Source organism: Astyanax mexicanus, chromosome 11, assembly GCF_023375975.1.
Source record: "Astyanax mexicanus isolate ESR-SI-001 chromosome 11, AstMex3_surface, whole genome shotgun sequence".
Lineage (NCBI taxonomy): Eukaryota > Metazoa > Chordata > Actinopteri > Characiformes > Acestrorhamphidae > Astyanax > Astyanax mexicanus.
Window position 1 is genome coordinate 585,794 of NC_064418.1, and position 23,114 is coordinate 608,907.

The window sequence follows — 23,114 nt, forward strand, 5'->3', positions numbered from 1 at the left end:
CAAATTGAGTCTTAGTTCCTTCTAGTGGTTCTTAATTATTCTTTAACCTCTCAACTCTGTTTTTTGAACCAGTTTTGTTCAGGCTTACAGGAAGCTTCACTTTGTAGGAAGCTTCTGTTTTTATCTTTCTCTTGCTTTTCTCTCATAACTTTAAGGAGTTTCTTATTTTGACTTTTATGTTCTCTCCTCTGAGCTCTGAAAACTTTGCCTGGGTTCCTCTTAGTATTTCTTTCTCATTCTCTTTTCCACAAGAAGAACTCTGGTTCTTGAACCAGTTCCATTTGGGCTTTTCAGCGAACCAGCCCACTTTTCCACCAATTTTGGTGGAACCATGAAAATAGAGGGCGAGTCACAGCGGCGGGAAACACAGTTTGCGATGAAGAACCTAGTATTCTGCGGTTCCTGGTTCTGGAACCTACTTTTGTTGGTGGAAACATGGCGAATGCTTTAAAATTAGGTTCCTGAACCAGAACAATACCCGTTCCATGACGGTAGAAAAGCCCTAATAGAGGTTCTCACCTTGGGTCTTGATTTCTCTCTTCATGCTTGTAGGGAGTTTCCTCTTTTGGATTATTCCTCATGTTCTTACAAATGTTCTCCTTTTGTGTTCTGGTTCTTCTCAGAGGTTCTTTTTCATGCTGTTAGGAAGTTTCCTCCTCTCTCTATTCTGATTTATGATCTTGGGGAGGTTCTTCTTTCGAGCTTTGTCTCCTCTTAGCAGTTTTTGTCTGTGTTTTTTAGGGAGGTTCTCTTTTTTGCGTTTTGGTTTTTAAAAGAGGTGTTTCCCGTTGTGAGGATCAGTTGATATCTATGATTTTTATTTGTGCTCTTTAGTAAGGTTCTCTTTTTGAGTCTTGGTTCCTTTTATTTCCTCCTGATGCTCATAGATAGTACTTTTCCACCGATGTGGAACTGGCATCGTTATGGTTTTCAAACCTAATTTTGAATCAGTTTGCTATGTTTCCACCAACAAAAGTAGGTTCCGGATCCAGGAATGTTTGTTTGCAACAGAAACCGATGAATACTAGGTTATTTTGGTGTAAAAGGGGTTTTTGAGAGGTTTTTTTGTCTTGGTTCTTCCTAATGCTTTTGGAAATGCTCTTCTTTTTAGGTTTCTCTTTTTTTGAGGTTTCTCTTTTTACTTTGTCATTATACTCTTAGACAGTTTGTCTTTTTGTTTCTTGGTTTTTATCTTATGCTCTTAGAAAGATTGAACTTTTGAATTTTGGTTTCCTCACTTTACTCTTCTTCATAATCTTAGTGAGTTTTTTTGCTTCAAGTTTTCTGTGGTTCCTCTTTGAGGTTCTTCCTCATGTTCTTTGGTAGTTTGTTAGTTTAGTAGGTCATGCAGGAGAAATGTAGTCTGAATAAGTTCAGAACTCTCCAGGTTTAGAGTTTCTTCCGGAGAATCTTTGGCCCATTTATGTAAATATAGCTCGGCGCAGAGGCTGAGTTTTATTTGCCGACTCTTTTCAGCAGAGGAGGAGAAAATAAACCCTATTTATCTTCCCTCGGCTTCAGGTTCTCAGTAAACCGGCTCTCGTTCAGAGAGCTGCAGAGCAATCAGCTCAATACAGCCGAAGTTTAAATCACTTATTTACAGTCAGTCTATCGGCCGCCGACTCCTTCCCTCCCTCCCTCATTCCCTCATTCACATGCAGGACACGCCCCCATCTCACAGTTCTGCGTCGTTAACTTCTCTATCAGGTTTCTTCTCTCTGAGGATTTCAGCAGACTGAGGTTCTCTACAGCTCCACCTACTGGCAGGAAGAACCGTGAGACCAGAACGTTCTCTAATCATCAGAAATCTCCTCCTTAACTCATCAATTACCCAGATCATCCCATAATACTGACCAGAGCAGATTAGTTCCAGAGAACACAGTTCCAATATATTCTATATTCTATTCTATTCTATGTCCTCCAAAGAGTCACATTCTTTTATATTTGGTTCTATTCTAACCTGTTTATCTCCTGCAGAGAGTCATATTCTGTTCTTTTCTATTCTATTCAGTTCTATTCTATTTTATACTATTCTATTTGTGTCCCCCAGAAAGTCCTATTCAATTCTATTCTATTCTGTTTCCCATTCTATACCCATTCTATTCTGTGTATTTCCTTCAGAAAGTATTATTCTATTCTATTCTATTCTATTCTATTCTATTCTATTCCATACCCATTCTATTCTGTTTCCCATTCTATACCCATTCTATTATGTTTATTTCCTTCATAAATTCTTCTATTCTATTCTATTCTATTCTATTCTGTTTCCCATTCTATACCCATTCTATTCTGTGTATTTCCTTCAGAAAGTATTATTCTATTCTATTCTACTATATTCCGTTCTATTATATTATATTATATTATATTATATTTTATTATGTTTATCTTTTCCAGACAGTCATATTCTATTCTATTCTATTCTATTCTATTCTATTCTATACTATTCTATTCTGGGATGTCATATTCTATTCTATACTTTTCTATTCTATTCTGAAGAGGTGTCCAAATACATTTAGATATATTTATAGTTTATTGTAAATAGTTTTTTTTATGCTTGTCAATTAAACCTGTTATAATGTTTAGAAGTGTTTAAATGCTCATATAACCTGCATTTACTGCCACATCATTTTTATAGAAGTCATTATAAAATCAGGAACACTGACTCTGAGACCCCCGGTGACGTTTCTGAATCTGATCAGGACTAAACTCTATTGGATCTGGTCTTTAGCGAGTCTTTAGCTGGACGGGAGAAACGCAGCGTGTTTAGAGGAACAGAGTAAACAGACAAACAGGTGCGCTCAGACGCATGCACCACATACAGTATATACTATAAATAATATATACTATAAATAGTTCCCTGTGCACGTTCTGACAGCCTGTCATTATTCTGCATTCATGCTGCTGCTGGGTGACGGTCTCTTCTCGTCTCTTCTCGTCTCTTCTCGTCTCTTTCTCGTCTTTTTCTCGCCTTTTTCCCGTCTCTTCTCGTCTCTTTCTCACCTTTTTCTCGTCTTTTTCTCCGCTAGCGTGTGATTAAGTCTTCGTTATCCAGTTCAGAAGGTTGTTAATTAGCCCTTCAGTCCTTGCGGGACTCCAGCGAGCTGCAGAACATGTAGAACGCAGGATGTGAGGCCTGCAGTGCAACACGACTCTAATGGCCCCTAATTACACCAGCCGGGTTTTGTTACCGCGACCCGTGACGAATGATTACAGGCTTAACCTTGATGCATATTTTCAGAGTTATGTTCAGTGTGTAGAACGTCTCCAGTGTCTGACTGGGTTAAAATAAATAAGCTTATGTAGCGCCTTCTGTTAGTCTGTGATCAGTTCAATTTAAATACGTTTGTGTTTGAGGAAAGTGATATTATGCTCAGGAAACAGGAAAAAATTCTGTTTATATATTTTTACACAGTGTGCTGCCATAAATCTTCAGAGAATGATCTGAGCTCTGTTTAACACAACGGCAAATAAATACGTGCACTAGAAAAAAATTACTTAAAAAAAAATATAGATTAAAGCAGAAAAACAAACCTTAACCAAAAACCTAAAAACAACAAAAAATCTGGAATTTAGTTGTTGGAATTTAGTTTGACTTAATTGTGCCACCTGTCCTTATGTGTTGTTATTATTATTATATTATTATTATGTTTAGATCCCAGAAAATCTGGGAAAAAGCCAGTATGTCAAATACTTTTGTCTTACTAACATAAACAGTGTGTGAAACTACCTCCACCATGTTTGGAAGCTGAACTTTAGTCTGGCAAAGTCTGTCACTGTAAGATACTTTTAGCAGTGTGGGCAGTGTGCCAAGTCCTGCTGGAAAATGAAATCCACATCTACATAAAAGTTATCAGCATGTCATCTGCTGGTGTTGATCCACTGTGTTTTATTATCAAGTCTAAAGTCAGTGCAGTTTTGTTCAGCACTCCATATCTTAGAGCTTCCCTCTGCTGTAAACAACTTTTATGGCGATGCAGATTTTATTTTCCAGCAGGACTTGGCACACTGGCAAAAAAGTACTGATTGGTCTTCTGAGAAACTGATTTTTGGGTTTTCATTGGCTGTATAATTGATAATTTACTCTTAATATAGATCACCCTGTGTTTAATACAGCTATATAATATATGTATATATAATATATATATCACATTTTGAACTGAATTACTGAAATAAAGTCACTTTTCAATAATATTATATATATATTTATATAGTATAAAACAGGAATGCCCATAATACAGAAAGGAGCAGCATCACTGTATGAACTTTATTAACAGCTTTCATTACTGTATGAATAGACACGTTTATGTCCTACAGAAAGTGAACTCAAAGGCAAATTCTGATGTCATATATTTTATTCATGCGATCCCTACGTACACATCCCAATCAAACCTCTTTCTCACAGAGAGAGAGAGCGCTTTGACCTCGAGGACAGCCGGCGCTCTCGCGCTCTTTAGAGAATGCAGGTAGTAGCTGCCTCACGGGGTCAATCAATCAGATTCATTTGCATATAATTTAGGCGGGATTAGCATAGACATTAATATGGAAATATGGAAATAAAAGCAGAGAGAAAAGAAGCAGAGTGTGGTTTTGGTGTGTTGTGTTGAGCAGACCTCTCTGCTCAGAGCCGTGTTCCTATTGGAGGAGGCCGTTTGGTTGTGATTGGGTTTTATTAGCGTGATCTGGATCTGTGATCCGTCAGAAGCAGAAGGCTCTGTGCTTCTGTGTTCATGAGAAAATATAAAAGTGTTTTTCCTGCAGTGAAATAATGACTGAACCTCTTTAAACAAGAACAAGAACTTTAGTAGAAGAAGAGGAACAAAAGCAGCAGCTCTAAAAAAGCTTCTTCTTAAGTACTGAGCAAAGTTCTGGAACTGAAGTGGTGCTTCTACATATTTTAAAGAAAAGGAATGTGTTTTAGACTGTATTCCTCAGTAAATGGAGCATTTGGGCATCAAATAAAAAAATGAAGCTCAAAGTGAGATAGTGTGAGAAGTGTGAGATATAGAATAAAACAGTCACTAAAAATGTGTACAAACAAAAAATATGATTTGTTTTAATGTCACGCTGGCCAGACACACTTTAGAAACTTGCACATACCAAACACAGTTCATTAATAAAGGGGCTATGCTTGCAAGAGTAGTAAGGGACAGGCAGGGTCAGTAAGAGTACGGCAGTAAATATAATCAATATACCACCATACACAATAAATCCAGCAGAGAGAGGGTAAACGCAAATAAGTAGTCAGAAATACACAAAAAAGGTTGGCAAAGGAATGAAAACTGGAAAGGGTCAGAAACAAAAACAAGTTTGTAACAAAAGGCAAAAACAAAGGAAACTCGTAGTAGAAGAGCTAAAAAACTAGATTCAATACTCAGCAGGGAACAGAGCAAACTGAGGGGTATTTATACTAGACATGCTAGTTGCAAACAATTAGTAACTGGGAGAACAGGAATGCTGTAGCATCATGTGATCAGCAGAGTCAGAGAAGCCTGGTGTGAGTGCATGCTGGGAATTGGAGTCTTTGTGGAGCAGTTGTGGAGAGTCCTGACTGACATAATATATATATATATATCACTCATCCTAAAATAATCTTAGATGTATTTGAGAATTATTTCACACACAATGTTCTAGTTATCTTGAGAATAGCTTCAACTATCACTGAATAATCTCAAAGTGCAGTTTTTTTTTCAAATCTTGCAGTTACCGTGGGATTATGTCCCAATTATCTCAGAATTATCACACAGGTATCTCAGAATTGTCTCGCATGTATCTCAGAATGATGTAGCTTATCACACAGTTATTTCTCAGTTTTATAGATATTCTGCTGTTAATCTGAGTGAGTGCAGTTAAAGGGGAGGTATTGGTATTGTTTTTATTAAGACGTGATTATTTTAATAGTTCTTTTCTCTCTTGTTCAGTTGAATGAAACGGCGAAGCAGTTGATGGAGATGGATAAACCGGTGGCTGTCCCCGGCCCCAGCGCCGACCCTGGCTCTCCTCCGTCCGGCTCCAGCTGTAACGGTAACGGGCAGGTGAGCACGGCCATTCAGCGCCGGCTGGACGGGAAGAAGAACGCTAAGAAGCGTCACTCGTTTACGGCGCTCAGCATGACACAGCGCACGGCGCAGGCGCTCGCCAACAACCGACACTCCATGGAGATCAGCGCCCCCGTCCTCATCAGCTCCTCCGACCCCCGAGCCGCCGCCCGCATCGGGGACTGTCCTCACCTGTCCTCCAGCGCACCCACCACACAGGTACCGCCATCACACTGCCAAGACTCGCTGAGACACACTGAGACTCACTGAGACTTACTAAAACTCACTGAGACTCACTGAGACACACTGAGACTCACTGAGACTGAGACTCACTGAGAATCACTGAGACCCGCTGAGACCCACTGAGACTCACTGACACTCACTGAGAATCACTGAGACCAGCTGAGAGTCACTGATAATCAATGCGACCCACTGAGAATCACTGAGACCCACTGAGACTCACTGAGACTCACTGAGACTCACTGAGACTCACTGAGAATCACTGAGACTCACTGAGACCCACTGAGACCCACTGAGACTCACTGACACTCACTGAGAATCACGGAGACTCACTGAGACTCACTGAGCCTCACTGAGAATCACTGAGAATCACTGAGACCCGCTGAGACTAAGACTCACTGAGACTCACTGAGACTCACTGAGACTCACTGAGACTGAGACTTTTTACAAAACTCATATATATATTTCGGAATTATCTCAAAAATGTGTCTCAAAATAACTTCATACATATCTCGGAATTATATCACAAATTCACGAATATCTCAAAATGATTTTACAAGTGTTTTAGAATTGTCATGTAGAAGAATTCCACCTCCATGGCTTACTTTGTCTTGTTCTCTCTCTCTCTCTCTTTATGTTGTACATTCATGTCCATCACTAATTCATTAAAATACTTTCTGATCTGAATTAATAATGAGGTATTAAACATGGGCCGGCTCAGAGTGAGACTCAGAGAGTAATTAATGATTAATGGGGTTATTTATCACAACCCGAAATGTAACCACACACACACACACTCACAAACACACACACACACCCACACACACTCACACACACACACCCACACACACTCACACACACTCACACACACACTCACACACACACACACCCACACACACTCACACACACTCACACACACACACACACCCACACACACTCACACACACACACTCTCTCTCTCTAAAGCTTTTTAAGCTGTACAGCGGGGGTTTAGTCTGAATGACAGCGATGAATATGTTATTAGAGAAGCTCATTTACATCCTGGAACTTTTGAAGAAACAATAACGACTTTAATCAGCTTTAAAGAAGCATTTCAGACAAATGTTTGATATCTGAGTTTTGCTTTTTTGGTTTATAAGTGTAGATTCTGGACTAACTCTGCTATTAAACTGTAGTTTTAGACTGTCTCTCAGAAATCCACCAGATCTTCATTGGTTTAGAAATTAGATATAGTTATAAAACAATGTGACTTATTTTAGTCTACAAACAACATGCACACGTGACCGGAACCTCTTTCATATCAGCACAGTGTGAGGTATCACTCCGCCCACTGGCTACAGCTTTAAAGTGGAATAGCACTACAGAGTGAGACGTAATGAGAATGATTAAATAGTTCCAGTTTTAGCTAATAAATAAATACATTTATCTCTATTTTTGTCGATTTTTAGTTTACTACATAATTTGAACAGACAAACTGTCTCTCACACTGTGCCAAAATATCTTAATGAACGGACCAATAGAAAACTCTTCAAAATTACCTGAAATAAACTCTTTTTACATTGACCTCCATTGAAAGTCTACAAGTTTTTTCTCTCTCCTGTAAAGTTGCTGTTTTGGAGATGAAGTGTGAAGTGTTTTTCATTGGACAGCGACGATATATTTATATACATACATATAGTACATACATAAACCTACATATCTATTAACATACAAGCACTTGTAAAGTACATACAGTACATTCCTGCATACCTATACTCACACACAGTTACACATACATACAGATATGCACTGATGCACAATAAATATAAATGTAGAGATTTTGTGCGAATAAAGGAAATGTTTTTTTAACATTTTAACATCTCTCTCTCTCCGTACCTCTCTGTCTCCTGCAGGACTCGTCTCTCGCCGGGAGCTCCGGCTCAGCGGTGGCGGTCAGTCCGAGGGTGGCGACAGCGACTGGAGAACTTCTGGCTGCTGCGAAGGTCCAGCTGCCTCTAAACATGTGAGTCTATAGATCACACTCACATGCAGATACAGGTCATACTGTGGAATTCAGTTTATTGGTAATGATGATATTTAAGGAATGATGATATTCAAAAGGTTGTTTAAGGTTACCAGGAACAATAAATTATAAAATGATGACTGTCCTGTGAAAATCCTTCCCATTCCTGGGGATGCTGGTTTATTTCAGTGGGGTGGAGTATTAATAGCACGTCCAATTGCATCCAACACATTTTCAGTTGTGGAGAGATTTGGTGAAGAAGCTGAACATGTTATAGTTCCTCTGTGTTTAAGGCTCTTGAGATGTGTGCAGCAGTGTGTGGACGAGCATTGTCCAGGTAATTGTGCAGTAATGAATTCCACTACAGGAATATCTGAACCTGTAGTAATAGTGATATTACTGTAAACTCTAATTATAAATATAAAATATACTCAAATAAAATGTGCAAAATAGATGCATAAGCTAAGTAACAGGAGTGAAGACAAAGTAACAGTGCTGGTGAGGAATAGTGTAATGCTCCGTCACCACTCTTTTTTCATTCCTTAAGTAGTGAGGTGTGTTCAGGTCCTGATCTTTTCTGAATGTAAATTTCAGTGTGATACTCCAACAAGACAACGCTCGTCTCAAAAGATCCTGTACACTGTTCCAACAGGACACTGAGGTTCAGCTGTAGGGAGCCTTCTGTGACTAACCAGACCACACACACACACACACTCTCTAACACACACACTCGCAAACACACACACTCAGTCTTGCTCACCCACACACCCTCTTCTGAGGTCGGTCCGACCTCTGATGAGAGCAGACAGGTCCATCTTCTTTGACCCCGCAAACCACCTGCGCCACAGAAGCCACGTCCCTCGGTTGCCATGGCAACCCCGCCTTTATTTCATTGGACTCCAAGCCGGTTTGGGTCCTCTGTGTAAACTCTGTACTCTTCTGAGTAATTCTTGCGAGCGACCGGGAGCTCGACGTCGGTGTTTCCAGTAAAGTGGCCGTTCAGTGTTTATAACAGTTGTAATAAACACAGCGTTGTTTGTTGTGTTGTGTGTGCTTTCAGTTATCTGGCGCTGTACGCCTATAAGCCGCAGAAGGCAGATGAGCTGGAGCTGAGGAAGGGGGAGATGTACCGCGTGACGGAGAAGTGTCAGGACGGCTGGTTTAAAGGAACGTCTCTGCGCAGCGGCGCCTCCGGAGTTTTCCCCGGGAACTACGTCACACCTGTGTCCAGGTGAGTTCTGCTCACAGCTGTGTGTGTACCTATATATATATATATACATATATATATATATATATATAAGAGAGCACTTAAAAATGATGAGTTTCTTTGATTTTACCAAATTAAAAACCTCTGGAATATAATCAAGAGGAAGATGGATGATCACAAACCATCAAACCACCAAACTGAACTGCTTGAATTTTTGCACCAGGAGTAAAGCAGCATAAAGTTATGCAAAAGCAGTGTGTAAGACTGGTGGAGGAGAACATGATGCCAAGATGCATGAAATTAAAACTGTGATTAAAAACCAACCAGGATTATTCCACCAAATATTGATTATTTCCGAACTCTTAAAACTTTATGAATATGAACTTGTTTTCTTTGCATTATTTGAGGTCTGAAAGTTCTGCATCTTTTTTGTTATTTCAGTCATTTCTCATTTTCTGTAAATAAATGCTCTAAATGAGAATATTTTTATTTGGAATTTGGGAGAAATGTTGTCTGTAGTTTATAGAATAAAACAACAATGTTCATTTTACTCAAACATAAACCTATAAATAGCAAAACCAGAGAAACTGATTCAGAAACTGAAGTGATCTCTTATTATTATTATTATTATTTTTTTTGCAAAGAGAGAGAAAACAAGTTCATATTCATAAAGTTTTAAGAATTCAGAAAATCAATATTTGGTGGAATAATCCTGGTTGGTTTTTAATCACAGTTTTAATTTCATGCATCTTGGCATCATGTTCTCCTCCACCAGTCTTACACACTGCTTTTGGATAACTTTATGCTGCTTTAGTCCTGGTGTAAAAATTCAAGCAGTTCAGTTTGGTGGTTTGATGGTTTGTGATCATCCATGTTCCTCTTGATTATATTCCAGAGGTTTTTTTAATTGGGTAAAATCGAAGTCTCTTGTTTTTATATGCAGAGCTGTATTTTTTTTGTCAGTTTATATTATATTGTGATCATTCATGGTTCCATCTGGGTTGTACACTGCGCATGAGGTCCAGATGAACTGTGTGAGATTAAGACCCATTGAGGAAACCTAACTGTGTCCCAGTAACAACACATATATAACCCTTTCAGATCTTATTCCCACCTGAAACCCACTTCTGTAGAAAATACAGGTCAGAGCAGGTTTTGGTTTATAATCTAACTGCAGTCAGATCTAATATAGTCATCACTTCCTCCTGGAGAAAGGTGGAGGAGCCACCTGGTGCTGCAGAAATAATCTCATATTGGGCACATTTCAGCACTATTCCCCATCTGATGATATTTTGTAACGGCGCACAGACTCGAGTGTGTGAACCAAAGGCATGAGATGTTCTCAGAGCAGCCGTCAGTGGAGATCTATTTAGAGGAACCTTCTGGAAACGTGCAAACAGACGGAGAAAGACTGTTTTCAGAGCTGGAGAGAAAATGCTCTCAGTATGATAATAATTCCCTCATGTTTAGAGAGTGTGTGTGTGTGTAGTGTGTAGTGTGTTTGTTTGTGTGTGTGTGTGTGTGTGTGTGTGTGTAGTGTGTGTGTGTGTGTGTGTGTAGTGTGTGTGTGTGTGTAAGGCCAGGTGTGAGGGGTTTACAGTAAGAAACCGCATTAAGCTGCATCCTGAAGCCTTGTGGGAATTGTCGTCTCTTTAGGTGTGTCAGTGGAGTTGGGTCCAATCTGGCAACCAGCACTTTAATGGCAATCAATTGCAGGATTAATTGAATCTTTTATTCAGTTTATATTCAGTTTTAATCACCTTTAATTAATGATAGAAAATTGTTGAATATTATCAAAACTTCACTGATTAATAGTAATTTCTGTAATTTATTTGATATTTGTTCATTTATCTTTTTATTTACACCCATTTAATTATTTTTTATCAGATAAACAGATGCAGTACATGCTCACCATCTATAAACCACATTAACTCTTTGCTCCTAGCTGTAATATTTAGTTGTAAATTGTAATATAGTGGCTCATTTAAGGGTTGTTTAGGGGAAGATGATGGTTCTTCATAGAATCATAACAAACCCTGTTCTTTGTTTTGGCAAAAATGATCAAAAATGAAACACACTTATTAATAAAAACAATATATATATATAGAGTACCACTTTAAAATAAGGCTAAAAAATAATAGTTTATAAATGAGTTTATTAATGAGGTTATTAATTAGGTTATAAACCATTAATAAAAAATAAGAATAAGAAAAAAATAAGATTAGAATCTAGGATTAACATCTGAGGATTAACAGTATAAACGATTGTGGAATTACTGTTTTGTACACGACAGGCCACTGTTGCCTTCCTATTTATATGTTGTAACTGCTTATTAATGCTTTATAACCTAATTTATAACCATTAATAAACTCATTTATAAGCTTTTTATAAACCCTTTAAAATTAGCCTTATTTTAAAGTAGTACTAAGGTATGCTTAATTTCTGTGTATGAATGAAATATTAGAGATATTAGAGCAAAATGATTAATTTATTGGGGAAACTGTTCGATTGTAATGGAGGCTCTAGTACCCGGTTAGGCCACCTCTAAACTAAGTATCCTTTAGTACATTTAGTCACATGTGTTGCAGCTGGACCTGTAGATCCTGTAGATCCTGCTCTAGACTCGTAGGTTGAAGCTGAAGCCGGTTTCACAACTGGGCCAGTAAACACTGAATTAGAGATAAAACACTGTGGTGTACAATGAGATTGCATTTGTCCTGTGTGGGCTACCATACTCTGATTATGTCAGAAAAAACATGGAGAACATGGCAACACCCTTGTTCACTTTGAGTAGTAAACAACATTAAAATCAAGAAAAAAATGTCTGCCTCGCTTCTAAAAGGGGATGCATGCTCCACACTGTTTTTTTTTGCACAGATTTACAACATTGTTAGCGGTACAAAAATAATGTTTAATGATGTGATTTTTTTTGTGAGAATAAAATATAAGTCTTTGTCTAAGGCAGGAGCTAAAGTGTTTTTAATTTTCTTAATACGATTGGCAGAGAATAAGGAAACTGTACAGTCGATAATAGGGGACAGCACGTTAGCTTTATTTATATTAGCTTTGTGTTAGCCTCATAGCTCAGGTAAACTCTAAGCATATTGCTAACTGCTAAAGCTAGGATTAGCTAAAGCAGCTCTCTTGTTTTAGCTGATCAGAATGGTCCACTGTCGCTGTAAATGTGAATAAAACAGACTGTAGCTGAATTATTAACTACGCCGGAGTGCTAACTGTGCAGACGGATATTTAAATACTCCGTATTCGTCCTGCACACACACACACACACACACACACACACACACCTATAACTCTCCCCCCGACACACAATCAATACTCGTCTCTAAAGGCTGTAAGGATTATGGAGGCTGTGTCAATAACACTGTCTCTATAATGGATGACCCTCCACCTCTCAGCTCTTGTTGCTGCTGCTTGAATGTGGCCTGAAGTTCACAGCTTTTATTTACAGCATCATACAGATCATTCAGCAGCAGAGAGCTGTTCACATCTATACACTACAATATTTAATTCAGTTAATGAAGTTCTAATAATAATAACTCCCAGAACGATGCATGTAAAGCCATAATAAAGCTCTAATGACATTAATATACAAAATAAATCTCTAATAATGACATTTATATGCATAGTGAAGTTCTCATAACATTGATATTTGGTATGAAGTTCAATTATGTTCAATATGAAGCTCTAATAACAATAATATGCAGAATTAAGTTCTATTAGCATTAATATCCAGTATGAAGCTCTATATAATTAATATCCATTATGAAGTTTTGATCACATTAATATCCAGAATTAAGATTTAATAACATTAAAATCCAGTAGGAAATTCTATTAACATTAATATCCAGTATAAAGCTCTAATAATATTAATATCTAGAAAGAAGCTATATTAACATTAATATCCTGTAGGAACTTCTAATAACAATAATATCCAGTATAAAGTTCTATTATGTTTAATATTAATTCATATTTATCATGGCATTCTAATAACATTAACAACCAGTATAAAGTTCTAATAACAATAATATCCAGAATTAAGTTCTGATAAAAATAATATCTAAAACTAAACTCTAATTACATTAATATTTAGTGTAAAAAATTAATAAAATTAATATCCAGTAGGAAGTTCTAAAAACATAAACACCCAGTATGAAGTTCTGATATCATTAAAATCCAGAATTAAGTTCTAATAAAACTAATATCTAAAATTAAATTCTAATTACATTAATATTTAGTGTGAAATTTTAATAACATTTACAACTATGTAAGGTTATAATAACTTTATAATACAGACGTTTGCTCATCTGACATCAATATCCGTTATAATCTTGTAATAATAATGTTAATATTTAGTATTGATCTGATTGGTGCAGGGCTCCGTTTGCGGTGGGTCAGACGCGTCCCTGTCTCCCCGGAGCGTCTCCAGCAGTTAAAGCGGTTCCTGGATCTCCAGGCTCTCCGGGACCCTCCAGCCCCGTCCTGCTGAGCTCCGCCTCCCGCTCCACCCCCCCACTCGCCACACCTTCATCATCCTCATCCTCATCCTCCCCCCATCTGAAGAACTGCCTGCGAATGTGCGGCCAGCAGCCGGCCAATCAGGTCCGGCCACCAGCACAACTGGGTGAGTACCAGCAACACCAGCATTACCAGACTGCAATACACTACAGGAAGTATAGGGGGCGCTCTATAATGCTCTATAATGTTCATATGATCCACAACACGCTCATTCTGACAGACTGTAATTTACTACAGGAAGTGTAGGGGGCGCTCTATAATGCTCTATAATGCTTATATGATCCACAACACGCTCATTCTGACAGACTGTAATACACTACAGTAAGTGTAGGGGGCGCTCTATAATGCTCTATAATGTTCATATGATCCACAACAAGCTCATTCTGACAGACTGTAATACACTAAAGGAAGCGTAGGGGGCGCTCTATAATGCTCTATAATGCTTATATGATCCACAACACGCTCATTCTGACAGACTGTAATACACTACAGGAAGTGTAGGGGTCACTCTATAATGCTCTATAATGTTCATATGATCCACAACACGTTCATTCTGACAGACTGTAATACACTACAGGAAGCGTAGGGGGCGCTCTGTAATGCTGCATTGTGTTAACATATGATTCACGCACACACACATTTCTCCTGAATATTAAATGGTTTAATGATATTATGGCCTGTAGAGCAAGAAATGTTGAAGTCCTTTCCAACCTTTCTTTGAGAAATGTAGTTTTTATACATTTTACTAATAGTCTAACGCATTTATTATAAATTGTGGATCCTCTGCATATCTTTGACTCCAACCCCCACCATGCATCTGTCTCTGTCACATGTAGGGACTCAACCAATCAGCTCGCTTTCTTACACTTGATGCTAGCGTTATGGGAAACAGTGGTTTATAATAAGCTTCTTCTGCACTTTTTAAGTTATTAGTGTCTCGTTTAAATGTCAGAGCTCTCAGGATTCTACCAGTGAGCTGTGGAGCTTTGAGCCTGAATATCGGTGTAAAAAGCGATTTATCTGGGCAAATTATGCCCCTTTAATGACTGTTGTGAAAGAGTGCTGGGCAAAAAGCATTAAATTACTGGATCTCAGAAAGCTGCAGGAGAGTGGAGGTGTGCTAAGTACTTTTTATCATGTTTTACCACACCAAAAGTCCATTTTACACCAGACTTCTCTTTTAACTCTCTCTCTGGTTCTGATACTCGTCTGTATTACGATTATGCTCTTTTTTTATCGTCTATGTTTTATTGTTACTCATTTTGCGTCTGACTCCAGTCTGTAACATTACAAAATGAAGTAATAGACGTATATTAACGAATTAAATTAAGCTGAGGAGATAGAACATGAAATATCTATGTGGTTTATACTGTTTGCTATCAAATAAATCCATAATAAATGTTAAAAACTTTAGTTTATTTCTAGGGATTTAGGGTTGTTGTCAGTAGAAGATAAACATGCAAAGCAAAATGCAGCACAATAAGAGTCAGCCTTCACTTTCAGCAAGGTCATGAAGAGCGTGATTGATGGTTTTGCAGATTAACATAGCGCTCATAAATTACAGTCATGTCCTGCAGCATCGAGCAGCCTGCGGGGCTTTTACCTGAACTGTCCTGCTGTAGTGCTTCAGTGTGAGCACCTGCGGTTGGTCAGTCGTGTCAGATCAGGCCTGAAATAAACGACCTCAGCTCAGGGTGATCATGCAGCACTAGTGCTAATTGTCGCGTAGCGCACCGCGCGTGCTACGCTCCGCTATCGCCAAGGTCAAGGGTTCCTGTTCACGCTCGCACGTTCACTAATCTGCTGTCAGTGGAGCCCGCAGTGTGACACACTCACACACTCGGTTCATGTCAGATGGACGAGAGAGAGTGTGTGTGTGTGTGTGTGTGTGTGTGTGTGTATGAGGAGACAGTGTTAAGGAGTGCAGGAGCTTGTTAACACTGTTAAAGCTCAGATAAGCTGTCTGTTGTAATGAAGGCTCTGCTGCAGAGCGAGGGCAGTAATTGCCGGGTTCTCTGATTCACAGAACTGCGTGAAGCTCGTTATACAACAAAACCCAGACTCTAGTGTTTCTACTGACAGGTAAACACCTCACCACTGACCCCTTGTTAAAGTGGTCCGTAACAAGTCGTTCATGCCCGCACAATCTTGTGAAAAATGGATGTAATGGATGCAAAATCTTTTTTTTTTTTACTTTTGCATCAAAGTGTGATCGAACATATATACAGCTCTGGACAAAAATGAAAAAAGAGAGCACTTCAGTTTCTGAATCAGTTTCTCTGATTTTGCTATTTATAGGTTTATATTTGAGTAAAATTAACATTGTTGTTTTATTCTATAAACTTTGGCTAACATTTCCTCCAAATTTGAAAAAAAGAGAAATTGCTGAAATAACAAAAAAAGATGCTGAGCTTTCAGACCTCAAATAATACAAAGAAAAAAACAAGTTCATATTCATAAAGTTTGTTCATGCATCTTGGCATCATGTTCTCCTCCACCAGTCTTACACACTGCTTTTGGATAGCTTTATGCTGCTTTACTCCTGGTGCATTTAACTCGCCCTTTCTCTAAAATTAAATGTTAATGTTTAAATAAGCATTGAGATGTTTATAGATCATTATTTATATAGCTGTATAACTCTACTGTTAAGAACTATATATATATAACTCTACATATAGATCTTTTACAGTGATCATTACATGGCCTCAACATAATGAGGTGGTGCCTTCCTTTACTGTGCTCTTTTACTGTGTTCCTGCCCTCTTTTCTCACCTCACATCTCTAATCCTGGACCAGAACACCTCAGTTAATAATAATAAAAGCTGTGTGAGGTTGAGGATGTTGGGTCTGTTGGGAATCTGTAATGTGGAACAGAGGAGCCCTACAGGCCGTTCGCTGTAACTACACCCACACAAAGTCACACTCAAGCTCAAACAGCCTGGAGGAAGAAAAGCTACTTTAAAAAACTGTGTTTGACGTCCACGCTGACATCCTTCTCCCTGCCACAGAAGATCCATCAGAACCCCAGGCAGTCCTCACATCACCACCAGGCGTCCGTAACTCAGCCGGGCGGCGCGCGAGCGTACGTCTCTGCAAATAAATGCAGTAAACAGCTGCACCTTCATCTCCACCGCCTTCATCACACTTTCTCATTCTGACTCAAGACGAAGCTGCAGGGAATTCCTCCGGTGACAATTTTTCACCAGTGTTTACCGGTACGCATCATATGGATCTATGACCGGACTTTTGATGAGATGAGGAGGTCAGAGCTTGAGCCGGATCTTTCATATGATGACTGTGGGTGTTGAGGAGTAAACATTGGGCCTTACTATTCAGTCAGTCTTTAAGGAACAAATAGGACTAAATAGCTAAAGAACCAGGCGTGAAAAAGCTATAGCAGTCCAATTTCCAAACACTGGAGACAATTATCTGCTCTACACACCTCTTTCCTAATGCAAAACTTGTGGGTTGCACGATTGGCACATAGTGGCAAGCAATGATGAGTTTTATTCTGTAAGATAATCAGTGAAATTATACATTAGGAATGTTTTAATTGTTTGCACATTACAGTATAGACAAACATATGGATTTTTTACAGCTCTATTGTAACACCAGACTGAACGGAGTGACGCTAGCCAAGTAAAAGGCAGTGACTGGTTTATTTACAGGCAGTAAACCAAATACAATAATAGCCAGGCAGACAAAACTCTCACCAGATACAGGAATCATAGTAGAAAAAAACAGTCCTGGATCTTGACCAAAAGACAGTCCGATAATGCATTAAATCCAAATAGGGGCAAGACAAGAGACAAGAAAAAAGATATACAGAAAAATAAAGCCGTAACAAGAGAACAACAAGAAAATACAGAATAAAAATGCTTAGGACGCAACAGAAAGCCAACAACAATACCTCACAAATTTTGTTTACAAACTGAAGCCTTATATATACGATGTTAGATGACTTGCTCAGGAGTGTTACGTGATTGGGTGAAGGCAAACAAGAGACAGTGACATCATTGCTCGTTGGATTTTGGAAAATGTAGTCCGAGTGAGGAAGGAAAGCATGGCAGCATGATTATCTATTAGCTTGATGAATTCTGAAAAAGCTCACTGCCCTGAAAATGCACAGTCTGGAGTTGAAGTGGTTACTCAACAAACAGTAAAAGAGTAAATTAGTAAACTTAGAGATTTAGTAAACAGCTGATCGATCTGCTCGTCTGCTTTTACTACTAACAGTTCAGCCTGAATGGGTTAAGATGAGTTAAGATGAGATATTTTAGGACCCCCCCCCCCCCCTCATTTAATCGAAATCGGGAGACACATTGAATGTTGTAGGGCTGCTCATAATGCTTATTCAGTACATGATTATCCTTTTTTTTTCTGAGATAATCTAAACATTTATTTTAATAGTAAATAAACACATATTAAATCTATTTGCTTAATACAGTGCTGTTTAGGTCCTTGTGATGCTTAAAAAGCTTTGAGATGCTGAAGCATGGACTCTACAAGACATCTGAAGATGTTCTGCAGTAGCTAATGTCTCTCTCTCTCTCTCTCTCTCTCTCTTCAGTCCACAGTCCTCCTGCGGGTGGCAGTCCAGAGCGTCCCAGCGTCTCGGTGTCCCCGCTAAGGCCGCAGGGCTCCCCGTCCCGCTCCCCCGGCCGGCCGCTCTCAATGGTGGCTTTACCGCAGTCTCACTCCGCCCTGCCCCCCGTCGCCTCGGCAACGCCCCGCCCCCTCATCCCTCTGAACTCTGCCGCCGCCGCCATCACGCCCCCCAACGTCACGGCCGCCCTGCTGAACGGGGGCGAGACAGCGGGCATCCCGCTGCAGCCGGGGTCACCCGGACACCCCCACACACACAGCCAGCCACAGGGGGCCACTGCCCTGCCCAAACTGGAGGAGAAGAAGGTGGAGAAGGTGAGGGTGGAGAGATGTTGCTTGTACTGTGATTTGTGGCCGTTGGTGCATGAGTAGTTCTAAGTAATTCTTTATTGGAGAACCCAGAGAACATCAATCATTAAGATTGGTCAAAAGGTTTGTGTAGAGATTGTGCTGCAGTCAGTGCAACCAGTAAGCATTAATTTCACGAATGCTAATAGCCAGGTGAGACTTGTAGCATTCATGAAATTGGTTTGCACCAGCGTAAACATGCCGCTTATATTTTCTCCGATCTCGGCCAACATTGCTACCCCTATGTTAACACCTATTACCCTTTTTCCACATCACTACCAACCTTTTCCAGCATTGCTACCACAGTTATAACACACTGTCTACTGCCCTTATCTCATAGAGCTACATGCCTTGTCCAACATCACTACCACAGTGTTAGCATACTGGCTACCAGCCAACAGCTATATTAACACTATATTAACACCCTGGCTTATGGCCTCTTTCTACACCTCATCCCACATTGCTATGAGACTCATCCAACATCACTACCACAGTGTTAACATGCTGGTTAATAGCCTCGTCCCATAGCACTCCAAACCTCATCCAGCATTGCCACCAGCCTTGTCCAACATCACTACCACAGTGTTAACATGCTGGCAACCGGCCTCGTCCAACATTGCAACCACAGCATTAACACACAGTCTACTACCTTTTTCCCATCCCACATTGCTGCCAGCCTCGCTCAACATCGATACCCCCACCGTAACATGCTGGCTACCAGCCTCGTCCGACGTTGCTACTGCAGCTTTAACACACTAACTACCGCTCTCATTTCACAGAGCTACGATGCTAATGCATCATTAACACGCTGGCTACCACTTTCATCTCACACTGCTACTGACCTCAGCCAACACTGCTACCAGCCTCATCCCATAACACGCTGGCTACCAACCTCATCAAATATCTTTTACTCAACATCACTACCACTGTGTTATCACAGCATTAGCAAGGTAGCAACGGCCAGCTAGCCAATCAGTGTGGATCCTTATGTCATGAAGACCTCATACAAAATGATTCTATGGTTAAAAATTAGCTGATGATGCAGTGGAAAACAAGCCAATAAGTCCAAAAACAGTATAAAAAACTAGATAATCAAGTCTGTTAGAGATGACTGAACACCTCCACATGATCTGAGGAAGGTGTGTGATGATTTAGACCTGCAGTTAGCACCAGGCTAATGAGTGTAAATAAGCTTTTATTGCTTGTTAGCTACACTGGAATTGTAAAACCTCAGACTTTTAGCTTCAGAGACCGAACCAGTCTTGTTTAATTGAGTATATTTAAGGTGGGTGGAGGGAAAAGTGCTGGTAATTTTTGCTGAACTCTCATTTTTTTACTTTATTCTTCTCTTTTTCTGCTTCTCAGTGTTTTTAATGTCAGTCCTCAGATTCTCTGCTGTGCTGCTTTCTTTAGAGCTCTCTATCATCATCTCTCCCACATATACACACTCATTATGCAAATCTATTAATTTTCAGACCAGCTGAGAGAAGTGGCTGCGCTGTGAGCCGTCTGTCTGCCTGCGCTGCGCTGTCTGACTGATTTCAGTTACAGCCAAACGCTGTTAGACTTTATTTAACACTCTGCACCCGGGCAGTTCACTACACATTCACTACTCATACAGAAGTGCTATCATATAAATAACCATTACATCACACTGGTGCACCAAGTGTGAGCTGATATTACACTGTGTAATAAGACCAGCAGGCACCAGCAATAAGATCTACGGCCACTTTATCTGAAACCCCCAGCCGTCTAGCTTTCTAATAAAGTGGCCAGTGATACAAGTGCAAATTATGGGGTTTCTAATAAAGTGGCCAGGGTGTTTCTAATAAAGTGGCCAGTGAGCGGAAGCACAAGGTCAGTGGGGTGTTTCTGATAAAGTGGCCAGAGTGAGTGAAGCACAAGGTTAGGTAGGTGTTTCTAATAAAGTGGCCAGACTGAGGTGTTTCTAATAAAGTGGCCAGTGTGAGTGAAGCACAGGATGGGTGGGGTGTTTCTAATAAAGCGGCCAGAGTGTGAAAGCACAAGTTTAGGTAGGTGTTTCTAATAAAGTGGCCAGCGAGTTAAAGCACGAGGTTATGTAGGTGTTTCTAATAAAGTGGCCAGTGTGAGTGGAAGCACAATGTTAGGTAGGTGTTTCTAATAAAGTGGCCAGAGTGAGTGAAGCACAGGATGGGTGGGGTGTTTCTAATAAAGTGGCCAGAGTGTGAAAGCACAAGGTTATATATGTGTTTCTAATAAAGTGGCCAGCGAGTTAAAGCACGGGGTTATGTAGGTGTTTCTAATAAAGTGGCCAGAGTGTGAAAGCACAAGGTTATATATGTGTTTCTAATAAAGTGGCCAGCGAGTTAAAGCACGGGGTTATGTAGGTGTTTCTAATAAAGTGGCCAGTGAGTGGGTTTCGTCCTCGCTTCAGTCTTTTGAGATCGCTCAGTATTGAGAGATTAATTTGAGTTCATGTCTCATTAATAAGTGTGTGTGTGTGTGTGAGTGATGAAGGTGGTTGAAGGAGGAGGAGGAGGAGGAGGAGGATTTGAGGAATTTGTGGCCTCATGATAAAATAAACTACATGTCTCTTCAGAGCGTTTCTCTCAGTTTTACTTGTTTAGGGGGGGGGGGGGGGGGGGCGGGATGTAGCTGGCGAGCGTTTTGATTTGTGTCGACATCTGAACAATTGGTGAAGAAGTGCGGACTCAGGAGAAGAGTGTGTGTGTGTGTGTGTGTGTGTGTGTGTGTGTGTGTGTGTGAGTGAGTGTGTGAGTGAGTTTGTGTGTGTGTGTGTGTGTGTGTGTGTGTGATTTGTTTCTGCGTTGCTGTTTCTGACTGACGGATCATAAACAGTCTGCAGCAGCTGTAGTGTGGAGGGACTATAGTGTTGATTTAGGTGTTTGTGAAGATGAGCGCTGGCAGGTGTCTCCTCCTGTTAGAGAAGCGCTGCCTCTACCTGCAGCAGGACCGTCTTTACCTGTCCTTAAATTCTACACTGAAAAAAAAATAAAATTAACCTTTCTGCATTTGCTTTTTTTAAAGTAAATTTTATTTCAGATCAGTTTAAGTAACTTCAACTCGGTTTCAAGACTTAAATGTTACACAGAGTAAATAAGCGAAACTTTACTTTTTAAAGGTTTTAATAAAGATACAGAGTGTATGTATAATATATGTACAGTATGTGAGATATGAACTATTAGCAGGTTTATATAGAGGGGTGTGATATTTCATAAAGCAGATTTCTGTGTTGATTATGCAGTGTTAATTGGTTCTGATTCCCACTCACACACACACACACACACACACACTGCTGGTGTAAGTATGGCAGCTCTGACTTGTTGGTTTGAGACAGGTAGAAATGAAAAGGTAGAAACAAAAAAGGTAGAAATGAAAAGGTAGAAAGGAACAGGTAGAAACGAAAAGGAAGAAACAAAAAGGCAGAAACGAAAAGGAAGAAACAAAAAGGTAGAAACGAAAAGGTAGAAATTGACAGGTAGAAAGGAACAGGCAGAAACGAAAAGGAAGAAACAAAAAGGTAGAAACGAAAAGGTAGAAATGAAAAGGTAGAAAGGAACAGGCAGAAACGAAAAGGAAGAAACAAAAAGGTAGAAACGAAAAGGTAGAAACAAAAAGGTAGAAACGAAAAGGTAGAAACAAAAAGGTAGAAACGAAAAGGTAGAAACAAAAAGGTAGAAACGAAAAGGTAGAAACAAAAAGGTAGAAACGAAAAGGTAGAAAGGAACAGGTAAATACAAACAAGTAGAAACAAACAGCTAGAAACTAACAGGTAAAAACGAACAGTTAAAAATGAACAGTTAGAAACGAACATGTAAAATGAAACAGGTAGAAACTAACAGGCCCCTCCCCTCAGATATCACTACACTGAGCTGGAGTCTAAAGCTGCAGCATTAATCTGATTTAATTCTGTATATCTGAGATTAAACTGTGCTGTTTATGGATTAGTAGCCTCTTTATTTATAGAGCCTCTTAGAGGAAGTGATGTCTGAGGAGATTTTTTAATGGCGCCTCTAGTGGTGATGTGTGTAACTGCTTCCTCAGTGCAGGTAGAGCGGGTGTATAATATACAGTGGGTGCTCAGCACTTTGCTTCACTTCGCTCTTCTGAAACCCAAAAATGGCTCAAATAAAGCCTG

The 23,114-nt window shown here is 39.7% G+C and overlaps 1 protein-coding gene across 1 annotated transcript in view; it reads left to right on the forward strand.

Annotated features, from left to right (window-relative positions):
• The window catches only part of LOC103045289 (E3 ubiquitin-protein ligase SH3RF3), a 147,809-nt gene that overhangs the window by 112,980 nt on the left and 11,715 nt on the right, over positions 1-23,114 (forward strand). The window contains exons 4-8 of the mRNA XM_049485274.1: positions 5,919-6,254; positions 8,168-8,277; positions 9,338-9,508; positions 13,879-14,126; positions 18,591-18,940. Of these exons, the coding sequence (XP_049341231.1) occupies positions 5,919-6,254; positions 8,168-8,277; positions 9,338-9,508; positions 13,879-14,126; positions 18,591-18,940 (1,215 nt within the window). The remainder of the gene's footprint in view (positions 1-5,918; positions 6,255-8,167; positions 8,278-9,337; positions 9,509-13,878; positions 14,127-18,590; positions 18,941-23,114) is intronic.